At 41.1% G+C, this 27,858-nt stretch overlaps 2 protein-coding genes across 2 annotated transcripts in view; both read left to right on the plus strand.

The window, feature by feature from the left end:
- Positions 1-1,345, plus strand: part of COL9A1 (collagen type IX alpha 1 chain) — a 96,855-nt gene extending 95,510 nt beyond the window's left edge. Inside the window, exon 36 of the mRNA XM_087719044.1 lies at positions 1,081-1,345. Within this exon, the coding sequence (XP_087575170.1) occupies positions 1,081-1,265 (185 nt within the window). The 3' untranslated portion in view covers positions 1,266-1,345. The remainder of the gene's footprint in view (positions 1-1,080) is intronic.
- Positions 1,346-5,788: 4,443 nt separating this feature from the next.
- LOC148045202 (monocarboxylate transporter 10-like) lies at positions 5,789-27,476 on the plus strand. The gene is made up of 10 exons (XM_087719045.1): positions 5,789-5,873; positions 14,598-14,783; positions 15,272-15,487; positions 16,577-16,786; positions 20,067-20,221; positions 21,323-21,485; positions 22,541-22,741; positions 24,788-24,990; positions 26,379-27,142; positions 27,296-27,476. Exons 1-10 carry the CDS (start codon positions 5,789-5,791, stop codon positions 27,474-27,476), a joined length of 2,364 nt encoding a protein of 787 aa, XP_087575171.1.
- The last annotated feature ends 382 nt before the right edge of the window (positions 27,477-27,858 follow it).

Consider the following 27,858-nt stretch of genomic DNA (forward strand, 5'->3'; position numbering starts at 1 on the left):
TCCTCATTTCACCCACCTCGGAAGGATGGAAGGCTGAGTCAACCTTGAGCCGGTGAGATTAGAACCGCTGAACTGCAGATAACAGTCAGCTGAAGTGGCCTGCAGTACTGCACCCTAACCACTGCGCCACCTCGGCTCTTAGCGAAAATGTTTTCTCATTGGAGTAACCTATTGTCTATTGGTTGGCAAAGGGGGGAAATTAGAATCCAACCTTCCCTTTCATACAGAAGATGACTGTCTATAGCAGGGATGGTGAACCTTTTTTGCCTCAGGTGCCACCCCCATAATTTAATGTCCCCCAGCACCATGCCCCCTGCGCATGCACGCATAACCCCCCCTTGCTGCCCCGCATATGCGTGCATGGCTTTCCTGGAGACTAGGGAGAACGAAAACGGCCCAACACAGAAACCGGAAGTTTGGGAATGGACTTCTAAGTTGCCCATTGGGCCGTTTTTCTCCCACCAGAGGCTTCCCTGAAGCTCTGGAGGGTGAAAAACGCCAAAACTCAAGGCTGAAAATCAGCTGGCAGTGCCTTCGGAAATGGCACCACGTGCCATCTGTGGCACGCGTGCCATAGGTTTCGCCATCACGGGTCTACAGCAAACTTGAAAACTTTGAGATGCACAGAGGTCAATTCCCAGAATTTCCTAACTAGCATGTTAGCTGAAGAATTCTTGACGTTGAAGGCCATATTCCTTAAAGTTGCCAAGTTTGAAAAACATTGGTCTATAGCGTGGGTGTCAAACTCGTGTCGTCACGGGGTCATCATGTAATGCATCAGGACTCCCCCCCCCCTTTGCTAAATCAGGCATGGACAGCATGTGATGCATCTGGCCTGTGGGTCGTGAGTTCTTGACAGTCCTGGTCTATAGCAACAACTGTCCTGTGTTAAGACTTTGGAGACTCACTTTTCCAGAAGACCCAGTTGTGTAGAAAGCCTCCACTAATACTTTGCATTGTCTACATGGGGTTAGATTAACAGGAGAGATCATCCATGCAAATAAGACAAATTTACAATGACAACAAAATGATAATTAAATGCTTTTTTCTAAACTCATGGCCTGGTTTTTGTCTTTGCAGGAGAACCCGGCAAGGCCAGTTATGGCACTGATGGGCGAGATGGTGAAAGAGGCCCACCTGGAGCCAGTGGTTCCCCTGGTATTCCTGGTCCTCCTGGCCCTCCAGGTCCTCCTGGTTATTGTGAACAGTCAGCCTGCACCATGGAAGCTGGATTACAAGGAGGGCAGAATGTGAAAGGCCCATGAAAAAATGTAGCATTGCACAAAATGACACGAAGGCATCTTTGATCTGCAGATATCGACCAACCACCGAGAGACACAGCCTAGAACAGTGTTTCTCAACCTTGGCGACTTTAAGTCCTGTGGACTTCAACTCCCAGAATCCCCTAGCCAGCATAGCTGTCTGGGGAATTCTGGGAGTTGAAGCCCACAGGACTTAAAGTCGCCAAGGTTGAGAAACACTGGTCTAGAAAAATCTAAAAAATACAGCAAATCCTATCAAGGCCTTGACAGATCTAAATGTTCTGATTGTTCCCTCCATCTGTTTCCTAAAACAGTACAAGACAGTTAAAACGTTTCAAAATGGTGCTTACAAAGTGATGCCAAGTGGCTTTTCTTTTGTTTTCTTTCTTGAATTATGATGAAAGGCAGTAGATGTTTTTTTCAGCTCTTAGTTCTTTGGGGTTCCTAAAGTACTTACTTGTAGAGTACAGAACAACCATCTCTTGTACAGTCTAATACATCGGAATAGTAAATTGTCCCAATTTCTTTCCTTTCTCCAAAGGACCCATTTTAGTGCTTTAAATAGCCTTAGATTTAGATTTAGTAGCCACCCTTTTTTAAAAGTGCTAATTTCTGAAGAGTTTATATATATTTATAGTGCTTCAGTGCCAGGTTTACCCGGGAATATGTCAGGTGAAATAAACTTAGTGTTCTGCTCTGTTTGAAACATCCAGAAGTTAAACCACTGCGAAAGGATTTTTAATCTTTTGAGAACAGTTCAAATTTATAGCTGAGTTTATTTATTTATAAATACCTTGTCTCTGATTGTATACAAATGATATAAACAACATGACTCAATCCTTTGCATTTTTATAGAAGGTAAATGGAAGTAAAACGAAGAGCATTTTTTTATTTCCTTTTTTTGAAAAAAAATTGGAAGTGGTAAAAAACGAAAAGAGTATATGACATCCTCCAAAAGTTGGAATGCATTTTGAGCATAGCTTTATTTTTTCATAAAAAAGACAATTATCCCTATTATATGAAACACATGACCTGTCTTTTTTAATTCAAAAATAAAAGTACCCTTTTAACATAATAAACCCCACTTTTCCTGTTTCTTTTTGTCTAGTTTCTGTGTGTTGAAAATGAACTATGTGGATATTTTCACCTGTGCCTTCTGGATAATTTATTTCAATGAATCCTTCAAGTTGGTATTGTCCACGTTGTTCAAGATAATTTATTTGCATAAACTACTGTAAATTGCTTTTTTTTTTTTAACAAGTAGCATACAAAATACACCAATGATCAAAATACAGTCATAGTAATTGGGCTATTTCTTATAAATTCACAAACGTCTGTACAAATATTTGTTCATGGCAAGTGCCAGCTGCTGTGATTGATGATAGATAGAAAAATAACCGAAACCATCTTCAGGCTGGTGCCTTCGGCTTCATGCTTGTGCGAGCAAAGCGTGATCGGAGCTGCCGTCTTTCTATAAATATTGGTGGGGGTGTGTGGAGTGCTGTAACATCTTGATTAGTTGATGGAGTTGATGTTTGCAGATTAGTCGGCTCTTTCGTAACATCCTGTGTGGCTGAGGTACTGGCTGTGTGCCTATTGTTCTTTTGTGTTGTAATGACCTGGGTAATGGGACCTTGTTGAAACGTCGCCAAGATACTCTCAATCTTACACAGGAAAAGACCCGAATATGCCAAGACCTGCATACCTGTACCTGTGAAAATCTATGGATAGATAGATAGATAGATAGATAGATAGATAGATAGATAGATAGATAGATAGATAGATAGATATCCTCAATTATTTTTCTTCCCACTTTGTTGGCAGTCATCCTATGAAAGTTATGCTTCCGAATAAATGAATTTCATTTGGTTTTTTTTATTTAAATTTGTTGACTGGCCAATTCTACTGGAATCTAGTGACTTAGAAAAGTAGGAAAAATAGAAACATTGACTCACGCAGGCAGCCCAGGCTAAAACAATCTAATAGATTGCAAAATAGGGGTCATTGAACAAATAGTAAATATCAGTCCCAGATCTGGGACCAAAGGCAGGTTTCCAAAGGTTTCTGAAATCCTAGAAGGGAGGGTGCTTTTCTTATCTCTAAGGAAATGCTATTCCTGAGGCTGGATACCACACTCAAGAAAGCATGCTTCCCATGTCCCACAAGAGGAGAGTGTTTAATGGAGGGGACCTTGAGTACCTTCATCAATGTGATAACCAGTGCCTTGAATTGCTGGAAGCCAACTGGCAGTTAATGCAACTTAGTTAGCAGTGATGATGAACTGGTACCTATTACTGCCTGTCCCACTGCATTTGAACCAGCCATAGATCCTGGGTGGTCTTCAAGAGTAGCCCCATGTAGAGTACATTGCAATAATCCAATTTTGAGGTGACCAAGGCATGAATGTCTGAAGGACCTCTTGATCGAGGAAAGGATGCAACTGGGTGCATAAGCGTCATGTTGCTGTCATGTGACATTTCATGACATTTTCCCCCTTAGTGGAGCTGGGTGGGCGTGGCCTGTGCGTGACGCATCTCGCTCAGAGGCCTCCAGTTTGACAACCCTGGACTAGAAAGTGCAACAAATTTAGTTATATTAAGTTATATTCCTAGGGAATACTAAAGTTGTACTATATCAATTCACCTGATAAAATGTCCTACTTAGTTCAGTGGGACATATTTTGAGTACTGCACACAACACATGATTGCATCTCGAGTATGAGACAATGCGACTTATAATGGAACTACATATATGTATAAGATGGGTGTCAAACTGGTGGCCTGCGGGACAGATGCATCACACGCAGGCCACGCCCACCCAGCTCCAAGAAGAGGAAAACATCACGAAATGTCACATGATGACCATGTGATGCTGCAAGTTTGACACCTGTAGTATAAAGATCATCATTGGTTACTTTTGCGCAAAGCACACACTTTTATATATTAAGTCTATATCTTCATTAGAGTTTTCAAATGTATGGATTATAGGTTACTGTAGATGCTTTAACTGTTGTTAAATTATTACTGCCTTCTGTAAGCTGTCAGGGAATCAGTTTAATAATAGCAATAGCGTTTAGACTTATATACAATGCTTTACAGCCCTCTCTAAGCACTTTACAGAGTCAGCATATTGCCCCCAACAATCTGGGTCCTCATTTTACTGACCACGGAAGGATGAAAGGCTGAGTCAACCTTGAGCCGGTCAGGATCAAACTGCCGAACTGTTGGCAGCCGGCAATCAGCAGAAGTAGAGCCTGCAAATACTGCATTCTAACCACCATGCCACCACATCAACTCTGCTCCACAAGATCAGACCACTTTCAATCAGAAACATGACATCCTTCCCCCTTCTTTTTTCCATTCCATAGGTTAATCCATGCCATTTATCATGTACTCTTCCTACATCCTATATTGTATAAAGCCTTCTGTATATCACAGTTGGGCCCACAGATATTGATCTCAGTTGCCCATCATGGCTTTGGTGAACAAAGACACTCACATAACACCTTTTCAGTAATACAGAGAAAATGTACAGGGCGGGGCATAACCTTTTCCTAGGGGGTCACAGCAACACTTGTAATAACAACACAAATAATTCATACACCATTCGAAAGCCCATCAAAAACTGAGTTTATTGACACGATTTAATAGTCAGTATGACCACCATTAGCCCTTCGAACAGCATTCAGACGAGGTGGATAAGAACACAACAAATCTTCAAACAGTTCCGTTTGATTTTCCAGATTTTCCAGAGGGCGGGGCATAACCTTTTCCTAGGGGGTCACAGCAAGATCGACAGCAGTTTACAACTTCCGCGACACCTCATTTTAAAGCCCATAAAAAACTGAATTGAATGAGCTATTAAATGTTAAATTTGTTTCGGTTGAAACTTTGAGAATGAATTTGGAAACTGTGTTGAAAAATCTGGAAAATCAAACGGAACTGTTTGAAGATTTGTTGTGTTCTTATCCACCTCGTCTGAATGCTGTTCGAAGGGCTAATGGTGGTCATACTGACTATTAAATCATGTCAATAAACTCAGTTTTTGATGGGCTTTCGAATGGTGTATGAATTATTTGTGTTGTTATTACAAGTGTTGCTGTGACCCCCTAGGAAAAGATTATGCCCCGCCCTGTAGAATTGAGTCCAGCCTGCCCACCATGTCACATGCAGTGTTTTCTGTAAATGATAAGATTGGATCAGTTTGAGCACATTTCGGCCAATCTGCCACAAGTGCTACCAAATACTTGCACATAATTAGGACATATTTCTCAATTGACAAGCTGATCATCTACAGAGGGGGCTTCTTGGCTACACATGTATAGGTAGCCCTAAACTTAGCAACATAAATTCGGGGCTCAACTGTGTGTGTGAAGTGAAAAATCTGTTAAGTGAGTTTTGCCTGATTTTACTACTTTTCCTGCAGTAAATCACTGCAGTTGTTAAATTAGTAACATGGTTGTTAAGTGAAGCTGGCTTCCCCACTGATTTTGCTTGTCAGAAGGTCGCAAAAGGATGGATCGCATGATGCCGGGACACAGCAACTGTCATAAATCTGAACCAGCTGTCAGGTATCTATGTAAATCCCATGAGCATGTTGATGCTGCAAGTCGTAAGTGTGGAAAATGGTCATGTCACTTTTTTGCGTGCCACTGTAACTTCGGTCACTAAGTGAACTGTTGTAAGTTGAGAACCTCCTGTATACCTGCAGCATTTGCACTGCTTACATGGTGGTGAAAGGGAAAGAGGCATTCAGCACAACTGTGACTGTACAAAGCAGCCTCTCAAAAAGATTTCGTTGGGCTTTTTATAAAGGCAGTGCGTGCACTTAAGAAATTGCTTTGTCGTTGTCTATTTCTATCGTCCCAAGAAGCTCCAGATAAAAGTAAACAATTTACCCACAGCTTTGCAATGTTCATGATTATCCCCACTGCAAGAATAGAAATGTGGGGGAGGGGGCGACTGAGAAATAGTAGTTGATGACTGTTTATGACTTTAAATATCTTGGTGGCTCTCCAGAAATGGAACTAAAAATTACTCTTGTGGAATATTATTGCTAGTCAGAACTTTATTTTATCTCCCACTTTGGCCATTTGTCAGGTTCGTGCTACCCTCCGGCTGGGTGTCTACGCCATCATTCTTATGACAGGCTTGATATGGTACTAGCAGCAGCAACGCCTAGAAAGACGGATTTTACAACCGAGTTCACTCCGACCTTGCAATTTCACTCAGCCTCAACATTGAAAGGCAGCTTTCAAAACCTCCGGCTATTTCCCATTCACAGTTATTTAATAGATCAAAAAATATGCAAACCCAACCAATACCTCCTAGTCCATATTTTGACAGCGTCAAGGATTGTTTACGCACAATGCTGGAAGAGTGAAAATGCCCCCACCAACACTATGGTGATGAATAAAATTTTAGAACTAGCAGAAATGAACAGATTGACGATGCGAATTAACGACAAATGAAATACAGACTTTTATACAGTCTGGGAGAAGCTGTACAAATGGCTTGATGAGTCAGTGAAGACTTAGACACAAAAAGAGATAGCTGACTAACCTAATACGATTAAATCAATAACTCAAATGAACAATATACAACAAATGAGAGAGAAGCGAAAGGAGAAATGTATTAGGGGTGAGAACCCACCGTCGAGCAATTTTGTTAGACTACAATGTTGGGAAAACTTAAAAAAGCTGATAGGAAATCCGCTATAACTACCTGCATGGAATTAGCAATTAAGCTTCATTTTAGATGAGGCGAGAGGATTTATAATCCTTGCCTCTTTAAGCAAGGAAAGGAAAAGAGAACCAGGTTGTCCTCAGCAGAGGAAAATATGTAAATGTAACAAAGGTTAGAGGGGAGGGAAGGAGGACAGTAGGGAAGTCAGGATGGAGAGGAGAAAGGAGAGGAACAGGAAAGGCAGAAGAAGGGGGGAAGGATAAAGAGGAGGAAGAGAAAGAAGAGAAGGGAAAGGAGGTGGGAAGAAAGAAGGAGAGAAGAAAGAGAAGAAACTGGGGGAGGAAGGAGGGAGGGAAGAGGAGAGGGTAGTAAAAGGGGAAGAGGGAGGGAAAGAAAGAGAAGGAGAGTTGAAAGGAAGAGAAAAGGAAGGAGGAGGGAAAGAGGAAGGGAAGGAGGGAAGGTATGTGAGAAGGAGGGGGGGATTGAGGGAGGGAAAGGAGGGGGAAGGAGGAGAAAAGAAAGGAGGGAAGGCAGGGAAGAAGGAAGTAAGGGGGGAGGGAAGAAAAGGATATGGAAAAGAAGAAACGAGGGAAGAGAAGAGGGAGGGAAGGAATAAGATACCTAACCTTTGATGTTTATAATGATTTGATAGTATGGGAATATCTCGAAATGTAGTTGTATTGCTTTTTACAAGTTATGGATGTTGTATTTTCTTTTTACCAATAAAATCTTTTTTTAAAATTAAAAAAAAAACAAAACCTCCGGCTCTTTCCCATTCACAGTTATTTCGCCCTTCCAACAGCTTTTCACGCCTGGGATGCCACTGAAGCCAAGCTAGTGAATGATAAGCTGCCTCCACAAAACCCTCATTGGAGAATGGTGGCTGCTTTTCAAGAGGCAACTGGACTTTCTGGTTGTTGTTATTTTCTTTGAAGACGCTTCTCATCCAAGAAGTTCCTTCAGCTCATTTCTTGGATGAGAAGTGAAAGTCTTCAAAGGAAAGGAGAGGGAAAAAACCCCCAGAAAATCCAGTTGCCTCTTGAAAAAAAAGCTCCTTTGGGACAACCATGACTGAGAATCTCCATATAGATCTGTGTTTCCCAACCTTGGCAACTTGAAGATGTCTGGACTTTAACTCCCAGAATTCCCCAGCCAGCCAGCTGTCTACACCAGTGTTTCTCAACCTTGGCAACTTGAAGATGTCCGGACTTCAACTCCCAGAATTCCCCAGCCAGCAAATGCTGGCTGGGGAATTCTGGGAGTTGAAGTCCAGACATCTTCAAGTTACCAAGGTTGAGAAACACTGGTCTACACCATCAGCTGGCTGGCTGGGGAATTCTGGGAGTTAAAGTCCAGACATCTTCAAGTTGCCACGGTTGGGAAATACTGTTATGGACGGTGGTCGCTTTTTCTTCTCTCCGCCTCCGTTATGGAACTGCGGCGCGGCTTAAGTTCGGCGCTCTCCTGCCCTCCGCCCCCCCCTCCAACCGACTTTTCTAGCGAGCGTTCTAAAAGTTGACGTCATTGCTTTTGAATAAAAACAGGAGCCGTGGTTTTCTTTCTTCTTAAGCGCCCTCCGCTGCGGCATTTGAAGGCTGGGCTCGGAGTAGGGAGTGTTGAACGGTGGGAGAGCCGAGCTTCTTCAAAGGAGGCGCTGGAGGAGCTGTGTATCCCATAATAACGGGGACACCCTTCGTCGTCTAGCGGCCTAACTGTTGGGACAAGGAGAGAGACGGAATAGCTCCAAAGGAGGAGACTAGCGGTGGTGTTATCGTAGGGTATAGCGAAAAGAAAGAGGTATTAAGATAGGCACACAATAGGTTAATTGCTCAGTAGCAATTATTTATTCACACGGAAAAATGCCCAGTTCAAGGTTTGCTTTATGTAATCATTCTTAGAAATTGAGCTGCTCTCTTCTTCAGTGTTAACTGCCATTATGTCACTGTGGCCCCCGCTTCGATAAAACCTTGCTGCTCAAATTTCAGAAGCAGCTGTTTTTCCAGAAAGGACCTGCCCTCCTCAGATTATCTATCTATCTATCTATCTATCTATCTATCTATCTATCTATCTATCTATCTATCTATCTATCTATCTATCTATCTATCTATCTATCATCTATCTATCTATCTATCTATCTATCTATCTATCTATCTATCTATCTAATCTTATCTATCTATCTATCTATCTATCTATCTATCTATCTATCATCTATCTATCTATCTATCTATCTATCTATCTAATCTTTATCTATCTATCTATCTATCTATCTATCTATCTATCTATCTATCTATCTATCTAATCTATCTATCTATCTATCTATCTATCTATCTATCTATCTATCTATCTATCTATCATCTATCTATCTATCTATCTATCTATCTATCTATCTATCTATCTATCTATCATCTATCTATCTATCTATCTATCATCTATCTATCTATCTATCTATCTATCTATCTATCTATCTAATCTTATCTATCTATCTATCTATCTATCTATCATCTATCTATCTATCTATCTATCTATCTATCTAATCTTTATCTATCTATCTATCTATCTATCTATCTATCATCTATCTATCTATCTATCTATCTATCTATCTATCTATCTATCTATCTAATCTTATCTATCTATCTATCTATCTATCTATCTATCTATCTATCTATCATCTATCTATCTATCTATCTATCTATCTATCTATCTATCTATCTAATCTTATCTATCTATCTATCTATCTATCTATCTATCTATCTATCTATCTATCTATCTATCTATCTATCTATCTATCTATCTATCTTATCTATCTATCTATCTATCTATCTATCTATCTATCTATCTATCTATCTATCTATCTATCAACCTACCTACCTACCTACCTACCTACCTACCAACCATCCATCCACCCACCCACCCACCCACCCACCTACCTACCTACCTACCTACTTAATTACTTATCTATCTATCTATCTATCTATCTATCTATCTATCTATCTATCTATCTATCTATCTATCTATCTATCTATCTATCTATCTATCTATCTAGAACTGAACTGAATTGGACTTCGTACGACCCCTGGGTTCATCATCCTGCCGAAGCACATTTATTGAGAAACTCAACTTTGAACTGATTGGCCACAGAGCTTTTGGCATTATTTAAGCCAGTGTTTCCCAAACTTGGCAACTTGAAGATGTCCGGACTTCAACTCCCAGAATTCTGGGAGTTGAAGTCCGGACATCTTCAAGTTGCCAAGTTTGGGAAACACTGATTTAAGCACGTGTTATTTAAGAAATCCTGTTGTTGACGCTTAATGGCTTTGGAGATTCTCGGCCATCCAGGTCCTGGTTAGCCCAAAGGGGCTTTTTCAAAAGGCAGCTGCGTTTGGTTTTTCCCCTTGAAGATCTTTCGCTTCTCATCCATGGTCCGAACTGAAGAACTGCCTCTTGGATGAGATATGAAAAGCGAAGTCCCGATGCCTTTTGTAAAAGGACCTTTGGTTTGTTAACACTGTTAACGATGATTAGATATTTCTACACTTTGATTAGAAAGGGAAAGAAATTGGTTCAATCGATGATTTCCATGATACTTTTAAACTGGTAGCATATTCAAAAAAACTGAAACAAGATGCTTTTGAGCACCTACAAAATGTATTAATTAGGTAAATTAAGTCCTGCCTTGAACAGGAGGTTGGGCTAAAAGATATTCAAGGTCCTTTCCAACCTTATTATTCTATGCATTAAATCAGAGAATGTGACTATGGTTTTATTGTTCAACAGCAGTTGGAATGTTCAAAAATTCAAATGCCAACTTTGGTGCAAAGGTGGTAGGACCGTCAATTTGCTTTGTAGTAATAATGGTTGCTTGCAGGCTTGTATAGGGACATGCCTGAAATTATGAATATTGTGTGGGTGAGGAATATGGGTAGAGAAAAGAATTTGAATACCTCTTTGGAAAGACTAAGCTGTGCAGGACATGAAACAGAGAACAATCTGTGACAGGCATCCTAGTTTCAACCTGCTGGTCCTCTTTGTTTTCCATGAATCCCTTGGAAAAGGAGAGAAAGGAAAATAACACATGTTGGGGGTTGTATAAAATTAGACCACGTGTTAAATGTAGTTTATGTTCAGATGGTTGCCCATTTTGGTTTTAAATAAACAGTAAACTGCTACAATGTTTCTTTTAAACTGGGAAAGAGCCAAGGTGGCGCAGTGGTTAAATGCAGCACTGCAGGCTACTGCTAGATCAGCAGTTCAGCGGTTCAAATCTCACCGGCTCAGGGTTGACTCAGCCTTCCATCCTTCTGAGGTGGGTAAAATGAGGACCCAGATTGTTGGGGGCAATATGCTGACTCTCTGTAAACCGCTTAGAGAGGCCTGAAAGGCCTATGAAGCGGTATATAAGTCTACTGCTATTGCTATTGCTTTTAAAAATACCACACAGATTTTTGAAGGCAGGGAACTCTGCACTTCTTCAAATGAAATGCATTTTTGTGCAGAAGCTGTATGATTGATTCCAGAATAAAGTGTAGCTGTTTTAAGGACTTGCAAACCAATGCAGCATCAGTTAACTATTCCTAATGCTGACAAATTAGATAATCCAATATTTTATTGTTTTCATCATCAATATAGGAAAATATAGGGGGGGAAAAACCCCAAAACCCCCACAAAAAAACAAAAAAAACACCAAAAAACCCCCCTAATTTTGTTCATCACATGGTGCACATATTCAGTTAACTATTCCTAATGCTGAGAAATTAGATAATCCAATATTTTATTGTTTTCATGATCAATATAGGAAAATATAGGGGGGAAAAACAACCCCCCCAAAAAAAATCCACAAAAAAACAAAACAAGAAAAACAAAAAAACTAATTTTGTTCATCACATGGTGCACATATTCAGTTAACTATTCCTGATGCTGAGAAATTAGATAATCCAATATTTTATTGTTTTCATGATCAATATAGGAAAATATAGGGGGGAAAAAACAAAAAAAACCCCAAAAACCCCACAAAAACAACAACAACAACAACAAAAAACCTAATTTTGTTCATCATATGGTGCACATATTCAGTTAACTATTCCTAATGCTGACAAATTAGATAATCCAATATTTTATTGTTTTCATCATCAATATAGGAAAATATAGGGGGGGAAAAACCCCAAAACCCCCACAAAAAAACAAAAAAAACACCAAAAAAAAACCCCTAATTTTGTTCATCACATGGTGCACATATTCAGTTAACTATTCCTAATGCTGAGAAATTAGATAATCCAATATTTTATTGTTTTCATGCTCAATATAGGAAAATATAGGGGGGAAAAACAACCCCCCCCCAAAAAATCCACAAAAAAACAAAACAAGAAAAACAAAAAAACTAATTTTGTTCATCACATGGTGCACATATTCAGTTAACTATTCCTGATGCTGAGAAATTAGATAATCCAATATTTTATTGTTTTCATGATCAATATAGGAAAATATAGGGGGGGAAAAACAAAAAAACCCCACAAAAAAAACAACAACAAAAAAAAACTAATTTTGTTCATCATATGGTGCACATATTCAGTTAACTATTCCTAATGCTGACAAATTAGATAATCCAATATTTTATTGTTTTCATCATTAATATAGGAAAATATAGGGGGGGGGAAAAACCAAAAAAACCCAAAAAACCCTACAAAAAAACAAAACAAATAAAACAATGTTCCGGAGACTCAAGTTTCTTCCCACCTGGGGACACTATAGCTTGGGCATGTCCTACGCTCGGACTCTCCAAGCAGCACACTGAAGAAAGACCGTTGGCTTATCTGAACGGTCATTCTCAGGGCGCTGTGAGGAGAGTCCAATCCCACCCTGGGTCTTCGCGGATGCGAGGGTGATGACTGGATGTACGGGCTTCCTGCTCGGTGGTTCCTCATTTTTTAAACTGAATAATGGAGGCAAAGGGAGGCGTGGCCAAGAGAAAAAACTCACTCAGTCCTAGAGCAGATAGACTGTGTTAACCCACACTTGGACTCTCCTCGCAGCGCCCTGAGAACGACCGTTCACGTAAGACAACAGTCTTTAACTTGAGTATATGTGTACAAAATATTTAAAAGTATATTGATCCATAAGTTTCAGGGGAAAAATATCAGAAAGAAGATTTCTTAAGGGACAGATTTCTCTCAGAACTATATTCTCTATTTTTATCAAAAACCAATTTACAGTTTAAAAATATTGAAAGTTAGCAAATTGAAGTAGAAGATATTTTAGTTAGATTCGATGGATGATTTAAGAACATTTGTCTGGTATCAGAAATATTTGCAGGAGATAACCAGGCTGAGCCCGAGGGAAGGGTCAAAGGCGTTATAAGTTACGAGTCCCTGCATGTTCACAAGACATGCAAGTCCAGCCCACCTTGAATGCTTCTCTTCTACTCATTTCCCTTGACTGTTAGTGGGTCAGATTTGTAGAGAGCTTAAGCTTGCAATAAATCTTTATTACTCGTGTGAACTTTCTGAATGTCTTGATTTCCACTTGACAATATCAGCAAAAACAAGGCATGTGTTAAAAAAAAATCCTCTTATACCTAGCATTTCTCTGAGAGTGAAATGTTCACTGATGAATATAATAGCTTTTATAGTCTTATAAAATTAATTGTGAAATTATGCTTCTAGGAATTGACACTTGTAACATCTTTTAGATAACTTAGGAAAAGTTGTAAATAAATAGTCAAGTCCAGCTTTGCCAGCAAGGCAGTACAGGGAATTTTTCGGGTTATAAAGACAATTGGGACTGGAATTGCCATTGGTAAGCAATGCAGTGGGGCGTTTTCCTGTGACTGTGCTGCTTAGGGATGGCGATCCCAGTTTTCATCATTAAGAGACCATTGTGTGGATCATTAAACACCGACCTTACATGACAGTGACTTCCAACTTCCTGCTCGCTTCCCAGGGCTGGGTTTCAACCGGTTCGCACCGGTCCCTGCGATCCGGTTGGTCGCCGAACCCGGAAGTAAGTAACTTCCGGGAACGGCGAAGCCCCCCCCCGCGCCCGCGCGCGCCCGCACACCCGCACCCGCTCCTTACCCGGTTTTTTTGAATTTCGCGCTTTCCACGCATGCGCAGAACGCCTGCGCGATCCTCCAGGAGCAGCTGGAGCATCGCGCAGACGCTAATACGCATGCGCGCGCCGCGTGCGTGCGCGAGGACGCCGCGTGCGTGCACACGCGCGCTGCTGCGTGCGCGAGGACGCCGCCGGCCTCGTTCCAACCGATCCGGTTGGAACGGGGCGAGAAACCCACCCCTGTCGCTTCCCCATTGACTTTCCTACTGGAAAGTCAGCAGGAAACTTCAGAAATTGCACTAGCACCACAGCAGCTTGCTGCAGCATTGCAAGTGCAAACCAAGTGCCAAGCGCCACCCAGATCTCCATTGTGTAACTGCAGAGGCGGTGCGATGGCCAGAACTCTGCAGACCAATTGCAAGTGCCCCTTGTTGAGCACTGCCACAAGTTTGAAATGTTTGCTGACCTGGTGTAATGCAAAGGCTGCTCCTATGTGCTTTATGCTGCTTTAGTAAGAAAATTCTGATTATTGGACAGGTGTGCTGAATCTTTTCTATTGGAGAGATTAATAATGCTGTTTTTCTTCTCTACAATTCTTTGTTCCCAGGCATGAGGAGAGTGAGAAATTTCTTTAGTATACCACTTAACCAACCCCCTCCGGATGGAGGTTGGGGCTGGGTGGTTGTGGCGGCGGCGGCTACCCGTTGCCTACTTCTCAGCGGGTTCCATAGCGCCTTCGGCGTGTACATGCTGCCCCTTGTCGCTTCTTTTGAAGCGAGTCACTGGCAGATAGGTAGGTCATTGTTACATTAAGGTTTCCAGCATAGCTTTGATATATTGTACTGCAGTTTTGTTTATAATTATGTCTTGCTTATTAACAGTCTTGAAGCAAATGGTTTAAACTATATGTCAATGCTCTTGAAATCCACAAGAATTGGTGTCATTTACATCAGTAAAACATACAAGGGAGTTGATAACATTTTTTTTAAGAGCCAAGGTGGCGCAGTGGTTAAATGCAGCACTGCAGGCTACTGCTAGATCAGCAGGTCAGCGGTTCAAATCTCACCGGCTCAGGGTTGACTCAGCCTTCCATCCTTCCGAGGTGGGTAAAATGAGGACCCGGATTGTTGTTGGGGGCGATACGCTGACTCTGTAAACCGCTTAGAGAGGCCTGAAAAGGCCTATGAAGCGGTATATAAGTCTACTGCTAAGTCTAAGTCTACTGCTATTTTTTTACGATATTTTTTTATATGTTTAATTAAATGCCTTTGTCTTTTTAAGCTTGGGTTGGATCCATCAGCCACGCTCTGATGATGACGCTTGCTCCCCTGTCCGGGAAACTGGTGGTGAGGTACGGAGCCATCAAAGTGGCAGTGATTGGAGACCTGGTGACCATAGGTGGTCTAGTGTGGTCATCATATGCCGACAAATTTAAATATCTATTTTTCACCCGGGGAATCATTGTCGGCGTGGGATCAAGTCTGGCCTACGCTCCAGGTAATGCTTTACATTAAAATCAAATTTTGTCACACATTTCTTCTGTTTTTGAAACAGAAGGAGGAGGGGACAGGAGTAACGCGGTGCCCAGTTCAGGAGCGGAAGGGGATGTGTCACTGCCATGGGCGGGGGTGGTGGCGGGAGCTTTGGCAGCTTCACCTCAGCCGCAGTGTCAGACGGCAAATCTGGCAGTGCTGTTGGAGGAGGAGGAGGAGGTGGCGGCAGAAGATATTCTGGTGGCAGCGGGGGCTTTGGGGCTTCACCTCAGCTGCAGTGCTGGGCGCAAGCGGCTAGGACTGGCCGCCCACAAAGGGCCTCCCCGGGCTTGCTTTGCTGAAAACGGGGCGACTGGTGCTAGTTTGAGCGGCCGGCGCAAACTACCGTCAGTCGCCCAGTGCTCAACAAAACAAGTCTGGGGAGGTCCTTTGCGGGTGGCCAGTTCTAGCCGCACCTTAGAGGGGGTCTTCCCGGAAGTTAATTGCTTCCAGGTTCACCGACCAACTGGTCCGCAAGGACCGGTAGGAACCCACCCCTGATACAGAGACGCTGCAGTTTAAGTAGGCTTTTCCTTTTGTGGAAATAGAGGTATCAGAGTCCATCAAACAGTCCAAGTCATAAACAGATAAGACAGTCCGTCATCAATGACTTTCAGTTAAGGGATAATCCAAATAACATAGTCCATAATCATACAAACAGTCGGTTTGCTAACTGTTGCAAAACTTACACTAGCTCACGACACTCAGATCAGATCAGCCCAGCATCTAACAAACAGAGAGCTAGCAGTCATTCTGGCTCCCTCTTATGGCCGATTGAGGAAAAACAGCAACCAATCACATTTTACCGTATGATTTAAAGAAACAATTACAACATTGCTACATGATTTATATATTGCCAACCCAACCGTTAGATTAAATTCCTAACAAAACTCATTAGAAATAGTAGCATGGTTTTTAATTGTGTCAGATGAAAAGCAACGTTTAAGCTTTCTCCTTTCCCAGATCCCTTTTTCATGTTAAATAAAACAGAGGGTGATGTGACTGGACTTCAATATAAAACAACTGCTTTCAATTTCTCTTTGTTTCTTGATAGGTCTGATAATGGTTAGCCTCTATTTCAGCAGCAACCGTGCTTTGGCTACTGGCCTGGTGATGGCTGGAGGGGCTGCAGGGACGGTCATCCTAAATCAACTGCAGCCCTTTCTCATCCATAAGCTGGAATGGAGAGGCAGCCTAAGGGCCTATAGTGCTATGTTAGCCATATGTGTCATTGCTGCCTTAGCCTACAGGCCCCTTCACAACCGTATGTATCTGCTTTGGGCATTTTAAATTAAATATCTCCTTTTTCCTGTGTGTGTGGGGGGGGGGGAGAGAATCCATATTGGGTAAAATAAGGATACAAAGTACCCCAAAGAGTTCTTTTCAGGTTTCTGAATTCTCCTACACAATTACTCAGACACAACACAACTATACATCCCTGCCCCCCCCCCCCAATAAATAAGTAGCAACACGGGAATGAAAAGAAAGTAAATCCAACATTTAGGACAACTATTTCAACCATGGTTGCAATTTGATCTCAATCTGGGATGCTGGTTGTAGACTGAAGGCCCCAATGGACAGTCTCAGACAGCAAATGGAAATTATATGAGTGGTACAACAAATGGTGCATTGCTTAAATTAAAATGTGACCCTCCATTATCTCAGCTTCCTTTCCTGGACTGTTTTCCAAAGACCCTTTCTAATTTTATTTAAATTGGGGCAAGTCTTTAATAAGGTGATATGTAACCATTGACTATAGATGGAATCCTAGCACTAGCGCCCAGGCCTATATACCTCTTCACGGTGCTTTAAAAGCCTCTCTTGGCGGTTGGCAGAGTCAGCGTATTGCCCCCAGCAATCTGGGTCTTCATTTTACCGACCTCGGAAGGATGGATTACCAATGCATCCTAGGACTGTTTTGAAAAGGTGGTTTATACGTTTAGTTTCCCTGGTCTTGTAATATCTAATTCAAATTTTCTGCATCTGGATGTGGATGTGATGTAGCAGCTAATAATATGGAACAGAGCAGAAAATGTATGTCTTGTAAGTCATAAATTCATTGGACATGTGAGTAGATAAGAACTTGACACATCTTAAGTCTTCTGTAAGTTTCACAACCATGTACTTATTAAATTCAGATTCTGGTTATTAATGATTGTAGTGACATTTGTCTATCAGAGATTATTTCGCACCTCCCTGTCTTCTCCTGTTCTCCACTGTCTCCCAGACTCTAACCATGCCCACTGAATCAATGGCACTCATCCTCTGCCGTCTCCTTCTCTTTTGCCTTCAGTCTTTCCCAGCATCAGGGTCCTCTCTTCTTATTTGATGGCTAAAATATTTATGGTTCAGCTTCAGTATCTGTCCTTCTAAAGAACAGTCAGGGTTGATTTCCTTCAGGATAAAGCTATTTAAAGAAGCTGAATATAACTGCAAGATCAGACCCATGTGGCCTGGCAATAGCTAGAACTTAAGGAAGTCAGCGTGTTTGATCCTTATCCCACCCCTACCCCCAGATCTCAGGTATTCCACTGTAGATTTTTTGTTAACTTCTATTCGTCCAAAATTACTTTTATCATCCCTCTCATTTATCATTCTGTCTCCAATCTAATTTGGGTTTTCAGATGATAAGAATTCAGGAAAGGGCTAGCTCAGTTATTGTCAGTAAAGAGACCTGTCACTGACTGCTTATTTTATTTAATAAATTTATAGGGCAGCTTTGGGGAACAGAAAAGCTGGGACATATTAATTAGGAGAGACCCTATCAGTATGCCTTATAGTAAAAGACAAATCCGTTCTTCTGGGAAATATTGTAGTTTAATTCCTGAAATTCATGTTTCTTGTCTTTTTCATTTCAGTAAAACCTGTTAAGATTTGGGTAAACACGTGCTTGGAAAAAAGACTGTTTTCAGTTTAACACCCCAGAACTTGAGGCATAGGACTGCACTAAAGCAACTCAATTCATTTCTTAAATCACCCATGCTGTTTGCTTCCAGGAATGCAAATTGCAAATGAAAGCAACTAAGTAGTTGTGTCAAGCATCTAGAACAAATTTCCTTAACCTAGGGAAAATTGAGTTACCGTATTTTTCAGAATATAAGATGCACCTTCCCCCCCCCCTCGAAAAAAGGGGAAAAGCTGGGTGTGTCTTATACACTGAATACAGCATTTTTGGCCTCTGAAACCCCGCCCCTTCACAAAAATGGACGTGCAGAGGGTTTGGGAGGCCTGCAAAGTGCTAATGGAGGCTGGGGTGGGCAAAAATGAGCAAAAAACCAGACTGTTTTTTGCTCGTCCCCCCTCCCCCAGCCCCCAAGAGCACTTTGCAGGCCTTCTAAAGGCTACGTGTGCCCTTTTTGTGGCAAAAGGGCCTGTTTTGCTTGTTACACCCCCCCAGCCCCCAGGAGTACCTAAAGGCTATGCATGCCCTTTCTTTTGGCGAAATGCAGACCACTTTTTCCTCATTCCCCCCCCCCCCCAGCCCCCAGGAGCACTTTGCAGGCCTCTGAAGCTCTCTGCATGCCCCGTTTTTCACAAATGAGGCATGCAGGAGGTTTGGGAGGTCTTCAGAGTGCAAAAACTTTTTTTTAAAATTTACCTGATGTGTCTTGTACTCCGGTGCGTCTTATACTCTGAAAAATACAGTAAATTGCAGCTCCTGTTATCCAGTCAGCCTTGCCAAGTAGACTAGACTTAGAAATCAATGACACATACTTTAGGTCTAAAATTACTTTTATTCAAAGAGCTATAGTAAAAAATTCTTGCAATTCCCAATGTGCTTCGTTTTGCTCTCATTTTATCTTTGTGCGACGTAGAGAGGGGTGTGTCTGAGATGATTACTGAAATTAGTTTCTTGGAATGGACTTAAGCCACGCTTGTTTGATAAGAGCCGAGGTGGCGCAGTGGTTAAATGCAGCACTGCAGGCTACTGCTAGATCAGCAGTTCAGCGGTTCAAATCTCACCGGCTCAGGGTTGACTCAGCCTTCCATCCTTCCGAGGTGGGTAAAATGAGGACCCGGATTGTTGGGGGCAATATGCTGACTCTCTGTAAACCGCTTAGAGAGGGCTGAAAGCCCTATGAAGCGGTATATAAGTCTACTGCTATTGCTATTGCCTTGGTAATGGCTTTTCCTCATGTTTTTCTAGGCCATTCCCTTATGCCTTTCCCACCGAACATACTGGCTGCATTTCGGAAATTGTAGGCACCAGGGTAGGAAAAAAAATCCCGGTGTGATTCCTATTCATGATAAAAGTAAACTTTTTGTGTACAAGGAACTCATTCTCTCTAATGCCTATACCTGCTCCAGCTGTGTCCAGCAAGACATGTTAACAGAGGTTCTTGTGGTATATAAAATCATTTTTTGCAATCATCCTCAAAATAATGGCTTAAACATCGCACAAATCCGTCCTGTGCTCATTTGTGATGCACTTTTTATGTTATCCGTGTTGCACATAACTGTTGTATTTATTGCTTTCTGGTGAAATTAATCAGTATTGCGTACACAGTAATAATTTCTCTTTTTTTTTACTTTGTATTTTACAGATAGAACTCATCCAAGTGTAGTTGACAAATTTAACACATCGCCTCTAAGAGGGTTTATAGTCGATTTAGCTTTATGGAAAAATCGTATTTTTGAGATATGGGTCGGTTCTCTTGGATTAGCAAAATTTGGATTCTACATACCTTTTGTGCATATGGTAAGTTGCCATTATCTTTTTTTTTTTTGGCTTTTCTGTTATAGCTTGGAACGAGGGTCCCCAACCTGTGGGCCATGACCCACTAGTGGGCTTTGAGGGTTTGCAACCAGGCCATGGTAATGGCGGCTCGTGTGTGTGTGTGTGTGTCCACGCATATCTTCACTTGCATGAGCACCAGCCAAGCACATACACACACTCCATTTAAATGAGCATTAGGTATGTGTGCATGGTACTTGCACAAATGGAGTGTGTTATATTATATCTATAGTGTCAAGTCACAGTACTTTTGACAGTGAATGTATGCCTTTTGGATTCAAGTTCTGTAAAGATGTTGTGCCTTAAAATGGCTTCTACTGTACAGCACAGTGGAGTTGCCATGGTAACGGCTTCACAGTACTCCACAAGGGGCTCCCTCCAATACAGGATTGGGATAAATACATACCCAGACTACCCCGATTTATCAGCTAATTCTAACTATTTTAAGACATGTGGCTAAACATTCAATTTTTACCAGTTTTAATCCGTAACTCAATTTTGGAGAAGGGCTACATCAATTTGGGCCAAGTTGATTTATTTTTAGTAGCTGTAAGATTGTCGTTTGTCCATAATAGGTAAGTGGTCACTGAGAATAAGTGTACATTTATTTCAATAGTGTCAGATACACCAACTGCAGTCTTGACTGTACTAACTTTCAAAACTTGAATAATACTTGGTCAATTACTTTTGAGGAATAATTTTTGAAGAAAACATCGTGTCATTGCCAAAGGATCTAAATTTGGTGCCGCCTTCATATATTGGGTTAAATCCCATAGTCCCCTGTCAGTTTGATTTTTGGCAATGCATTATGGAGGCACCAAATTGGAGAACACTAATGTATCCAATGAAGATAGACTTATCAGGAGAGGAGTATGAAATGTTTGAACTGTCAGTCAGTTACATCTATTTTTTTTTGCTAACTATTTGCATAAATATTTAAACAAGTATGACTGAATTTGCGGCTATATTTAATTACTAGGTTAGCTTAATTATGACTAGTGTTCACTAAACAGAATACTTTAAACCCGACATGTTAAAAATCGTGCTTCATTTTCTTTTTTGCAGATAAAACTTGCACATGATTTGCGTATTCCTGTGGAAAAAGCATCCTACATTATGGTGGGACTTGGAGTAAGCAGCATGATTGGTTGTCTTCTGTTTGTAAAAATTTATGCTATTAAAAGTGTCAACCGGGGCATTGTTACCATGGCATCCATATTATGTGTTGGTAAGTTTCACAGTTAGCTTCTGAATGTTTTTTGCCTGAGAAATTATGGTTTTAGACCTAGAAACATCTAGAGTGTCATTTCTTGCACATATGAGTTATATCAGCACAACTACAAGTTAACACTGTGCCTTAAGTTAATTATTGCCAAATCTTCTTGAGGCCATTCGTGTGATGGCTGGAATTCCAGTTCTCACTGGAACATGATGAGTAGAAATTAGGAATTAGGAGAATGGAATCTGACACCTGAGGTGGGTTCTCATGGGAGAACCTACTGTATTTTTTGGAGTATAAGATGCACCCTTTTCCCTCAAAAAAGAGGCTGAAAATATGGGTGTGTCTTATACACTGAATACAGCATTTTTTGCCACCTGAAACCCCACCCCTTTCACCAAAATGGTCGTGTATAGCTTGTAGGAGGCTTTCAGAGAGCTCCTGAGGGCTGGGGAAGGCAGAAATGAGCAAAAAATGAGCCATTCTATGCTCATTTTTGCCCTCCCAGCCCCCGGGAGCACTCTATAAGCTTTCTAATGCCCTTTTTTTTGACAAAAAAGGGCCTGTTTTCACAAGAAATGGGCTGTTTTTTGCTCATTTTTTGCCCCCGACTCACTCCCCAGGAACACTCTACAAGCCTCCTAAGGGCTATTCATGACCTTTTTTTTAAAAAAACAGGTCCGTTTTTGTGAAAAATGGGCCATTTTTGGGAGGTTTGCAGAGTGCAAAAACTTTTTTTTTAAATTTGCCTCTTCAAAACCTTGGTGCGTCTTATACTTTGGTGCGTCTTATACTCTGAAAAATACAGTAATTTCTTTATGGCACTCTAGCAGAAGACCCTTGGGCACTTGGAGCCAATGCATAGGTTAACCCTTAATATGAGGCACAGAAGATGCATTACTATCATACTTGAGAAACAAAATTTTGGGTAAGCAGAACTAAAATATTGGAAATTAGCAGTGGCAAAGCCTGATGAGTGCTGTTTTATCTTAGTTTACATCATAGAGTAAATAAATACATTTGGTTCATATTGAAATCTGTGTCCTTCATGTTTTATTTTTCAGGTGTGGCCTACTTTTTTATTCCTTATTGCACATCTTTTACACATCTTATAGCCGTTTGCTCCTTTTTGGGATTTTTCGACGCAGGAAACTATGTTCTCCTACCTATCCTTACATTTGATTTGGTGGGAAAAAGAATGCCTCCTGCATGGGGATTTGTGATGGCTGTCAATGCAATTAGCTGTTTGGGTCCACTCTTTGCAGGTAAACCAGTTAATGCGATTTGTCTGTAAAAAACACTGAGCCTGGAGAAAACTATACTGCTAATGTGTCCAAGAACTGACTCTTCCCAAGGCCTGCCTGAGTATTTATTTGCTTATTATATTTGTATGCCTGCAAATCTCACAAATATGGCATACAGCAGTGAATTAAAAAGAGAAACCAATAAATATTTAAACACAGTCATGTTTCAAAACAATAAAATGGCACCCAAGCAAGGGGAATGATATGAGCCACAGTGAGATAGCTGTCAGCGTTCCAAATATCATCCAAAATTAAATCAGAGTCCAAGGCAGAATATTCCTCAAAGTTCCAATTTATTAAGAGAGACATGTTGGCACATATGTAGAAACCTGAATCTGAAAGCTTCCTGGGTTTCCGCACCCAGTTGAAAGTTCACAATCTTGCCTCCACACCCACAAGTCCATCACATGGTCCAATATTCCACTGCCATGCTGGCAGTTTCACCCATCCAGTTCCGGTCAGGCTCAGAGAGGTAGAGAACAAAAGATGACCTTGGCTTCCTAGAAAGGAATTTTATTTTGATAACAATACATTCTACTTCTAACTATTCCCCCTCCCAATTCCCTACTAATGAAACAGCATAGTAGAAAAGAATATTAGTGTGGCAGGCCAAAGATCCTAAAAGGAATCGGCTGCAGGCCTGACAATAGCATCACAGGATTTCCCCAGTCTGCTAGGACCCCCCAGGTCTGATGGTACAGCCAGGTCCTGAGGGACTTGAATATTGAACAGGATGGACTTTGCCTCACTTCTGGGGGTAAAATATCTCAAAATGGGAGGGCCACACCAAAGACAGTCTGCCTTCTGAGACCCAAGTTTAATTCCCTAATAGTTGGGACATGCAGCCTGCTTTCTCTGGTAGGACAAGCACATATAATGAGGAAGAAGCAGTCCCTCAGATCTCTCTTCCCCAACTACTCTCACCTGGAATCAGCCCCGGAGAAAGGAAGTGAACTGGAGCAGCACTCTTATCGCCCACCCTCAATCAAACTCAATCCAGAAGGACTCCATGGTCAATGGTATCAAAAACTGCAGAGAGGTCAAACAGGGCAAGGATGGATGCCTCACCCCCATCTCACGCTTGCCTGGCTTCTTGAGGAGCAGGTGAGGCAAACTGACCATCGCTAAAACCTCCTCACATAATCCCCTGAACCAGTTTAATCAGCAAAGAGGGACATGGATCTAAAGAACGGGGCTGAGCTTACAGCCCCAAAGACCCTGTCCGTTTCCTCTGGTCAGGCAGGTCCATTCCTGTTCAGATAACGGCAATATTCCTTGCTAGGTATTTCCACTGGTTCTGCAACAAGGCCAGCGTCCACTTGGTTCTCTGAGCCCTTCTTAACCCCTCTTAGCTGCTCAGGAGCCCAGAAGGACACATGCCCACCCAGAACAGAGTGGCAGGACACAATAAGGTCTGCACATAATAAGAACAGAGACTTAATGATGCTTTGCCATACTTACCGCCACTAGTTAGGTCTTTTTTCCTCTTTCTTTTCTATGTATGCCTATATAGGTACTCCTTGTTTAATGACTACTCATTTAGCAACCATTTGAACTTATGACAGCACTGAACAAGGGTAGTTACAATGGGACTTCGTACCTACAACCATTGTAGCATCTTGCAGTCATGTGATAAGAATTTCTCTGGCTGGCTGCTCACAAAGTCAGTGGGGAAGCCAGCAGGAAGTCAGAAGCTATGCTCATAAGAGGTTCTCGCTTAACGAACTGCACAGTTCTCACTTAACATTGGTAACTGGGGATTGCAAGAACTGTTGCAGCTAAGTGGTATGGTTGCTATTTTTTTATATAAAACTATGTTGCTAAATTATGGCGTTTTCAGTTCCAATTAGCAGTTAAGCAAGGACCAGCTGAATAGCTTTTGGGATCAGGAAGGTGTATGCTGTGATTACTTAAATCTTTTTGATACTGGAATGTATGGTATCATTTGAAAGAAAATTCTGTTTTGGGAAAGGAAGCACCAAAGTAAACAACATATTTTTGTTTCAGGTGTAATGTATGATGCATATGGCAATTATACAACTGCCTTCCTAGTAGCGGGGGCTTGCAATATTGGAGCATTTTTCATACTTGCTTTAATACCCTTGTTGCAAACATCATCAGTCCAGGCAACAAAAAACTACATTAATGCTTCTGTATATGTAATAACCAACACCATCGTGCCTTGGCAATCTCCAAGTATTTCATCAGGGGTAAGGAGTATTTGATGACATTTCTTTCTCTAAACAAGAAAATTTCTTTCGTCTTCTTTTTCTTCCTCCTCCTCCTCCTTTGGTAGTGTGTGTTCTGTACTAACCTGATCTTTGATAGGCATTTTATCACAATGACCCTTTCAGTTATTAGCATTTCTATTGACAGGTGGTAGAGAAATTAATATAGAATCTTCATCACGGTCTTCGTGATTTGCTCAAACAGGATGTGCCAGCTACATGAAGACTCATTCAAAACTCTCAGAGTTTAGAGGTTTTGGCATGAACCCTTGCCCTTTGTGTGGTTCCAGCTATTTTTTAGAAAAAATGCATCACAAGCAACATATTTGGCTAATTTCTCTGGAGACCCCCCCCCCCCAATTCTGTTATTTTCTTCATTTCATTCGTTCCTAGACAAATGCAAAGTATAAAAAGTACAGTTTCATTGTCGTTTGCCTTTAAGATACTTAAGGCCCTTTTAATAAATTCCAATAGTAGGGAGTAACCCACTCTGAAATACCTTATACCCCTTTTGTCTGGGAAAAGGCTGCATTACACAGGCTGTTAAAAAATATCAGATGTTCATAAAGGAGACCTGATATAATTACTCTTTCTGTCAGAAATTCATTGGATACAGTACTAAAGCTGTTGAACCCATAGCAGCTGAATGTCTAGATTGAGGCCTCAGTCCCCACCTGTCTCAAAAACTGTATACTTAGTTCTTGTTTAGTGACCACAGTTAGGACCAGCAACTCAGTCATTAAGTGAAGTAGTTGCTAAATGGAGAATTATGTGACGGTTTTTGCATATGATTGTACTTGAGCCTTCCTGCTTACAATATCAGAAGAATACAACTCCAGTTGTATGGTTGGGAAGGTCCCCAGATTTGATACTTGAGGAAGCTGGGTAAAAGGTTGGATCTTATAGTCCCTTTCCCTCACTCCAGTGCCCTCTGGAATGCTTGTCTTCATGCTGCAATAATTAGGAGGAGGAAATGAACAGATGCTTTAGATATTTACAATCTTTAGAGAGGAAGTGATTACAAGACAGTAAGGCTTGAATTTTGGTTTGGGATCACAATTCTTACAAGCTGATTTAGGATGTTGGGAATTATATTAATCTCTCTATATATTTTAAAATTGTCCCAAAGCAGAGTTTGAAGGCTATGTGGAAGGATGGTTTATAGCTAATGAATCCAAAGATTATTTAAATTGTAGATTTCAAAAGGAATATGAGTGATCATGATAATAGATGATAAGACTTTTAAAATCAGATGTACACTGTCTTTATCTCAGATACATAGTGTGTATTCAGATTACGAGAGGAAATGGAAGAATGTTGTTGAACTGCCATCATTAATACTGTCTTTCATAATACATTTTTTGTTACAGAGTATTAATTCCTCATTCACAATATCTATGATACCTCCTGCAGCAAGTACCTCAGGCCATTCAAAAAGACTCAGCAGGAAATCCCGTGAAAGCATACTAAAGTCAGATACAACTTCTGTTAAGATGACGTCAGAACCTAGGACCTCTATGGGTACTATGGAATATATGAAGGCTTTCCCGGATGAAGAGAACGATACAACTGAGGGGAAATCAGAATTAGCATCTGTTCAAAGTCAAACTTCAATCTCCATGACCCAGGACCTACCCTTACCTTGTAAAAAAGAAGTTGTAGTGGTCTTGCATCATGAGTATGAAAGTGATGAGGAACCCGAAATTATAATTGAAGAAAGGCCTGGACAGGAGTTAACCGTGCCAGAACAACTCATGAAAAAGGAAAGGTATGGACAAGAGCTAACCGTGCCAAAACTATTCATGAAAAGGGAAAGGTGGGACTCTAAACAATTGGAGCGTTTTCCTCACAGAAAACAAGATGGGGTGGCTTTCTTAGATGAGTATGAAGGAGATGAAGAAGAAGCTGAACTTGCAACTGGGGTAAAGCCTGGACAAGAGCTAACCGTGCCAAAACTATTCATGAAAAGGGAAAGGTCAGACTCTAAACAGTTGGAGCGTTTTCCTCACAGAAAACAAGATAGGGTGGTTTTCTTAGATGAGTATGAAGGAGATGAAGAAGAAGATGAACTTGCAACTGGGGTAAAGCCTGGACAAGAGCTAACTGTGCCAAAATTATTCATGAAAAGGGAAAGGTCAGACTCTAAACAGTTGGAGCGTTTTCCTCACAGAAAACAAGATGGGGTGGTTTTCTTAGATGATTATGAAGGAGATGAAGAAGAAGCTGAACTTGCAACTGGGGTAAAGCCTGGACAAGAGCTAACCGTGCCAAAACTATTCATGAAAAGGGAAAGGTCAGACTCTAAACAGTTGGAGCGTTTTCCTCATAGAAAAGAAGATGGGGTGGCTGTTTTAGATGACTTTACTGGTGATGAGGAAGAGCAGTTGAGATATGTGCCTTCTGCCTCTCACAAAAAAGAAGATGAGTTGGTGGTGGAGGATATAGAGGATAACCCTTATGATGATTAAGAGCAGCTTAAGAGCACAGCTACACTGAATCCAACGGAAGAAAATAAAACTTCTACATCATTGAAAGACTCTGGAAAGACTTCCACACAGAAAGAGCAATGATGTGATATTTGCTAAAGATGAAGTTAGCAATTTACCCTCATAAGAGAGGAAATAGCAATAGTAGTACTATTAGTATTTAGGATTAAGTATTAATTAGCATTATTAGCAATATTAACATTATTATTAGTATTAGTATTAAGAGCATTTGATCTAGCACATCTGCATGACTTCCTAGTAGCAATTTCTGCACATATTCAGTTAACTATTCTTAATGCTTAGAAATTAGACAATCCAATATTTTATTGTTTTCATGATCAATATAGGAAAATATAGGGGGGAA

The sequence above is a fragment of the Thamnophis sirtalis genome, unplaced genomic scaffold, assembly GCF_051295495.1.
Source record: "Thamnophis sirtalis isolate CommonGarterSnake01/CBP01778 unplaced genomic scaffold, rThaSir2_p1.2 scaffold_6, whole genome shotgun sequence".
NCBI lineage: Eukaryota > Metazoa > Chordata > Lepidosauria > Squamata > Natricidae > Thamnophis > Thamnophis sirtalis.

Excerpts from the sequence above, each read along its gene's own strand:
- LOC148045202 (XM_087719045.1), top strand. The coding sequence starts at position 5,789 with ATGCCGGGACACAGCAACTGTCATAAATCTGAACCAGCTGTCAGGTAT. Across the intron at positions 16,787-20,066 it reads CTACAGGCCCCTTCACAACC|ATAGAACTCATCCAAGTGTA; the intron begins GTATGTATCTGC and ends TGTATTTTACAG. Across the intron at positions 21,486-22,540 it reads GGCATCCATATTATGTGTTG|GTGTGGCCTACTTTTTTATT; the intron begins GTAAGTTTCACA and ends TTTATTTTTCAG.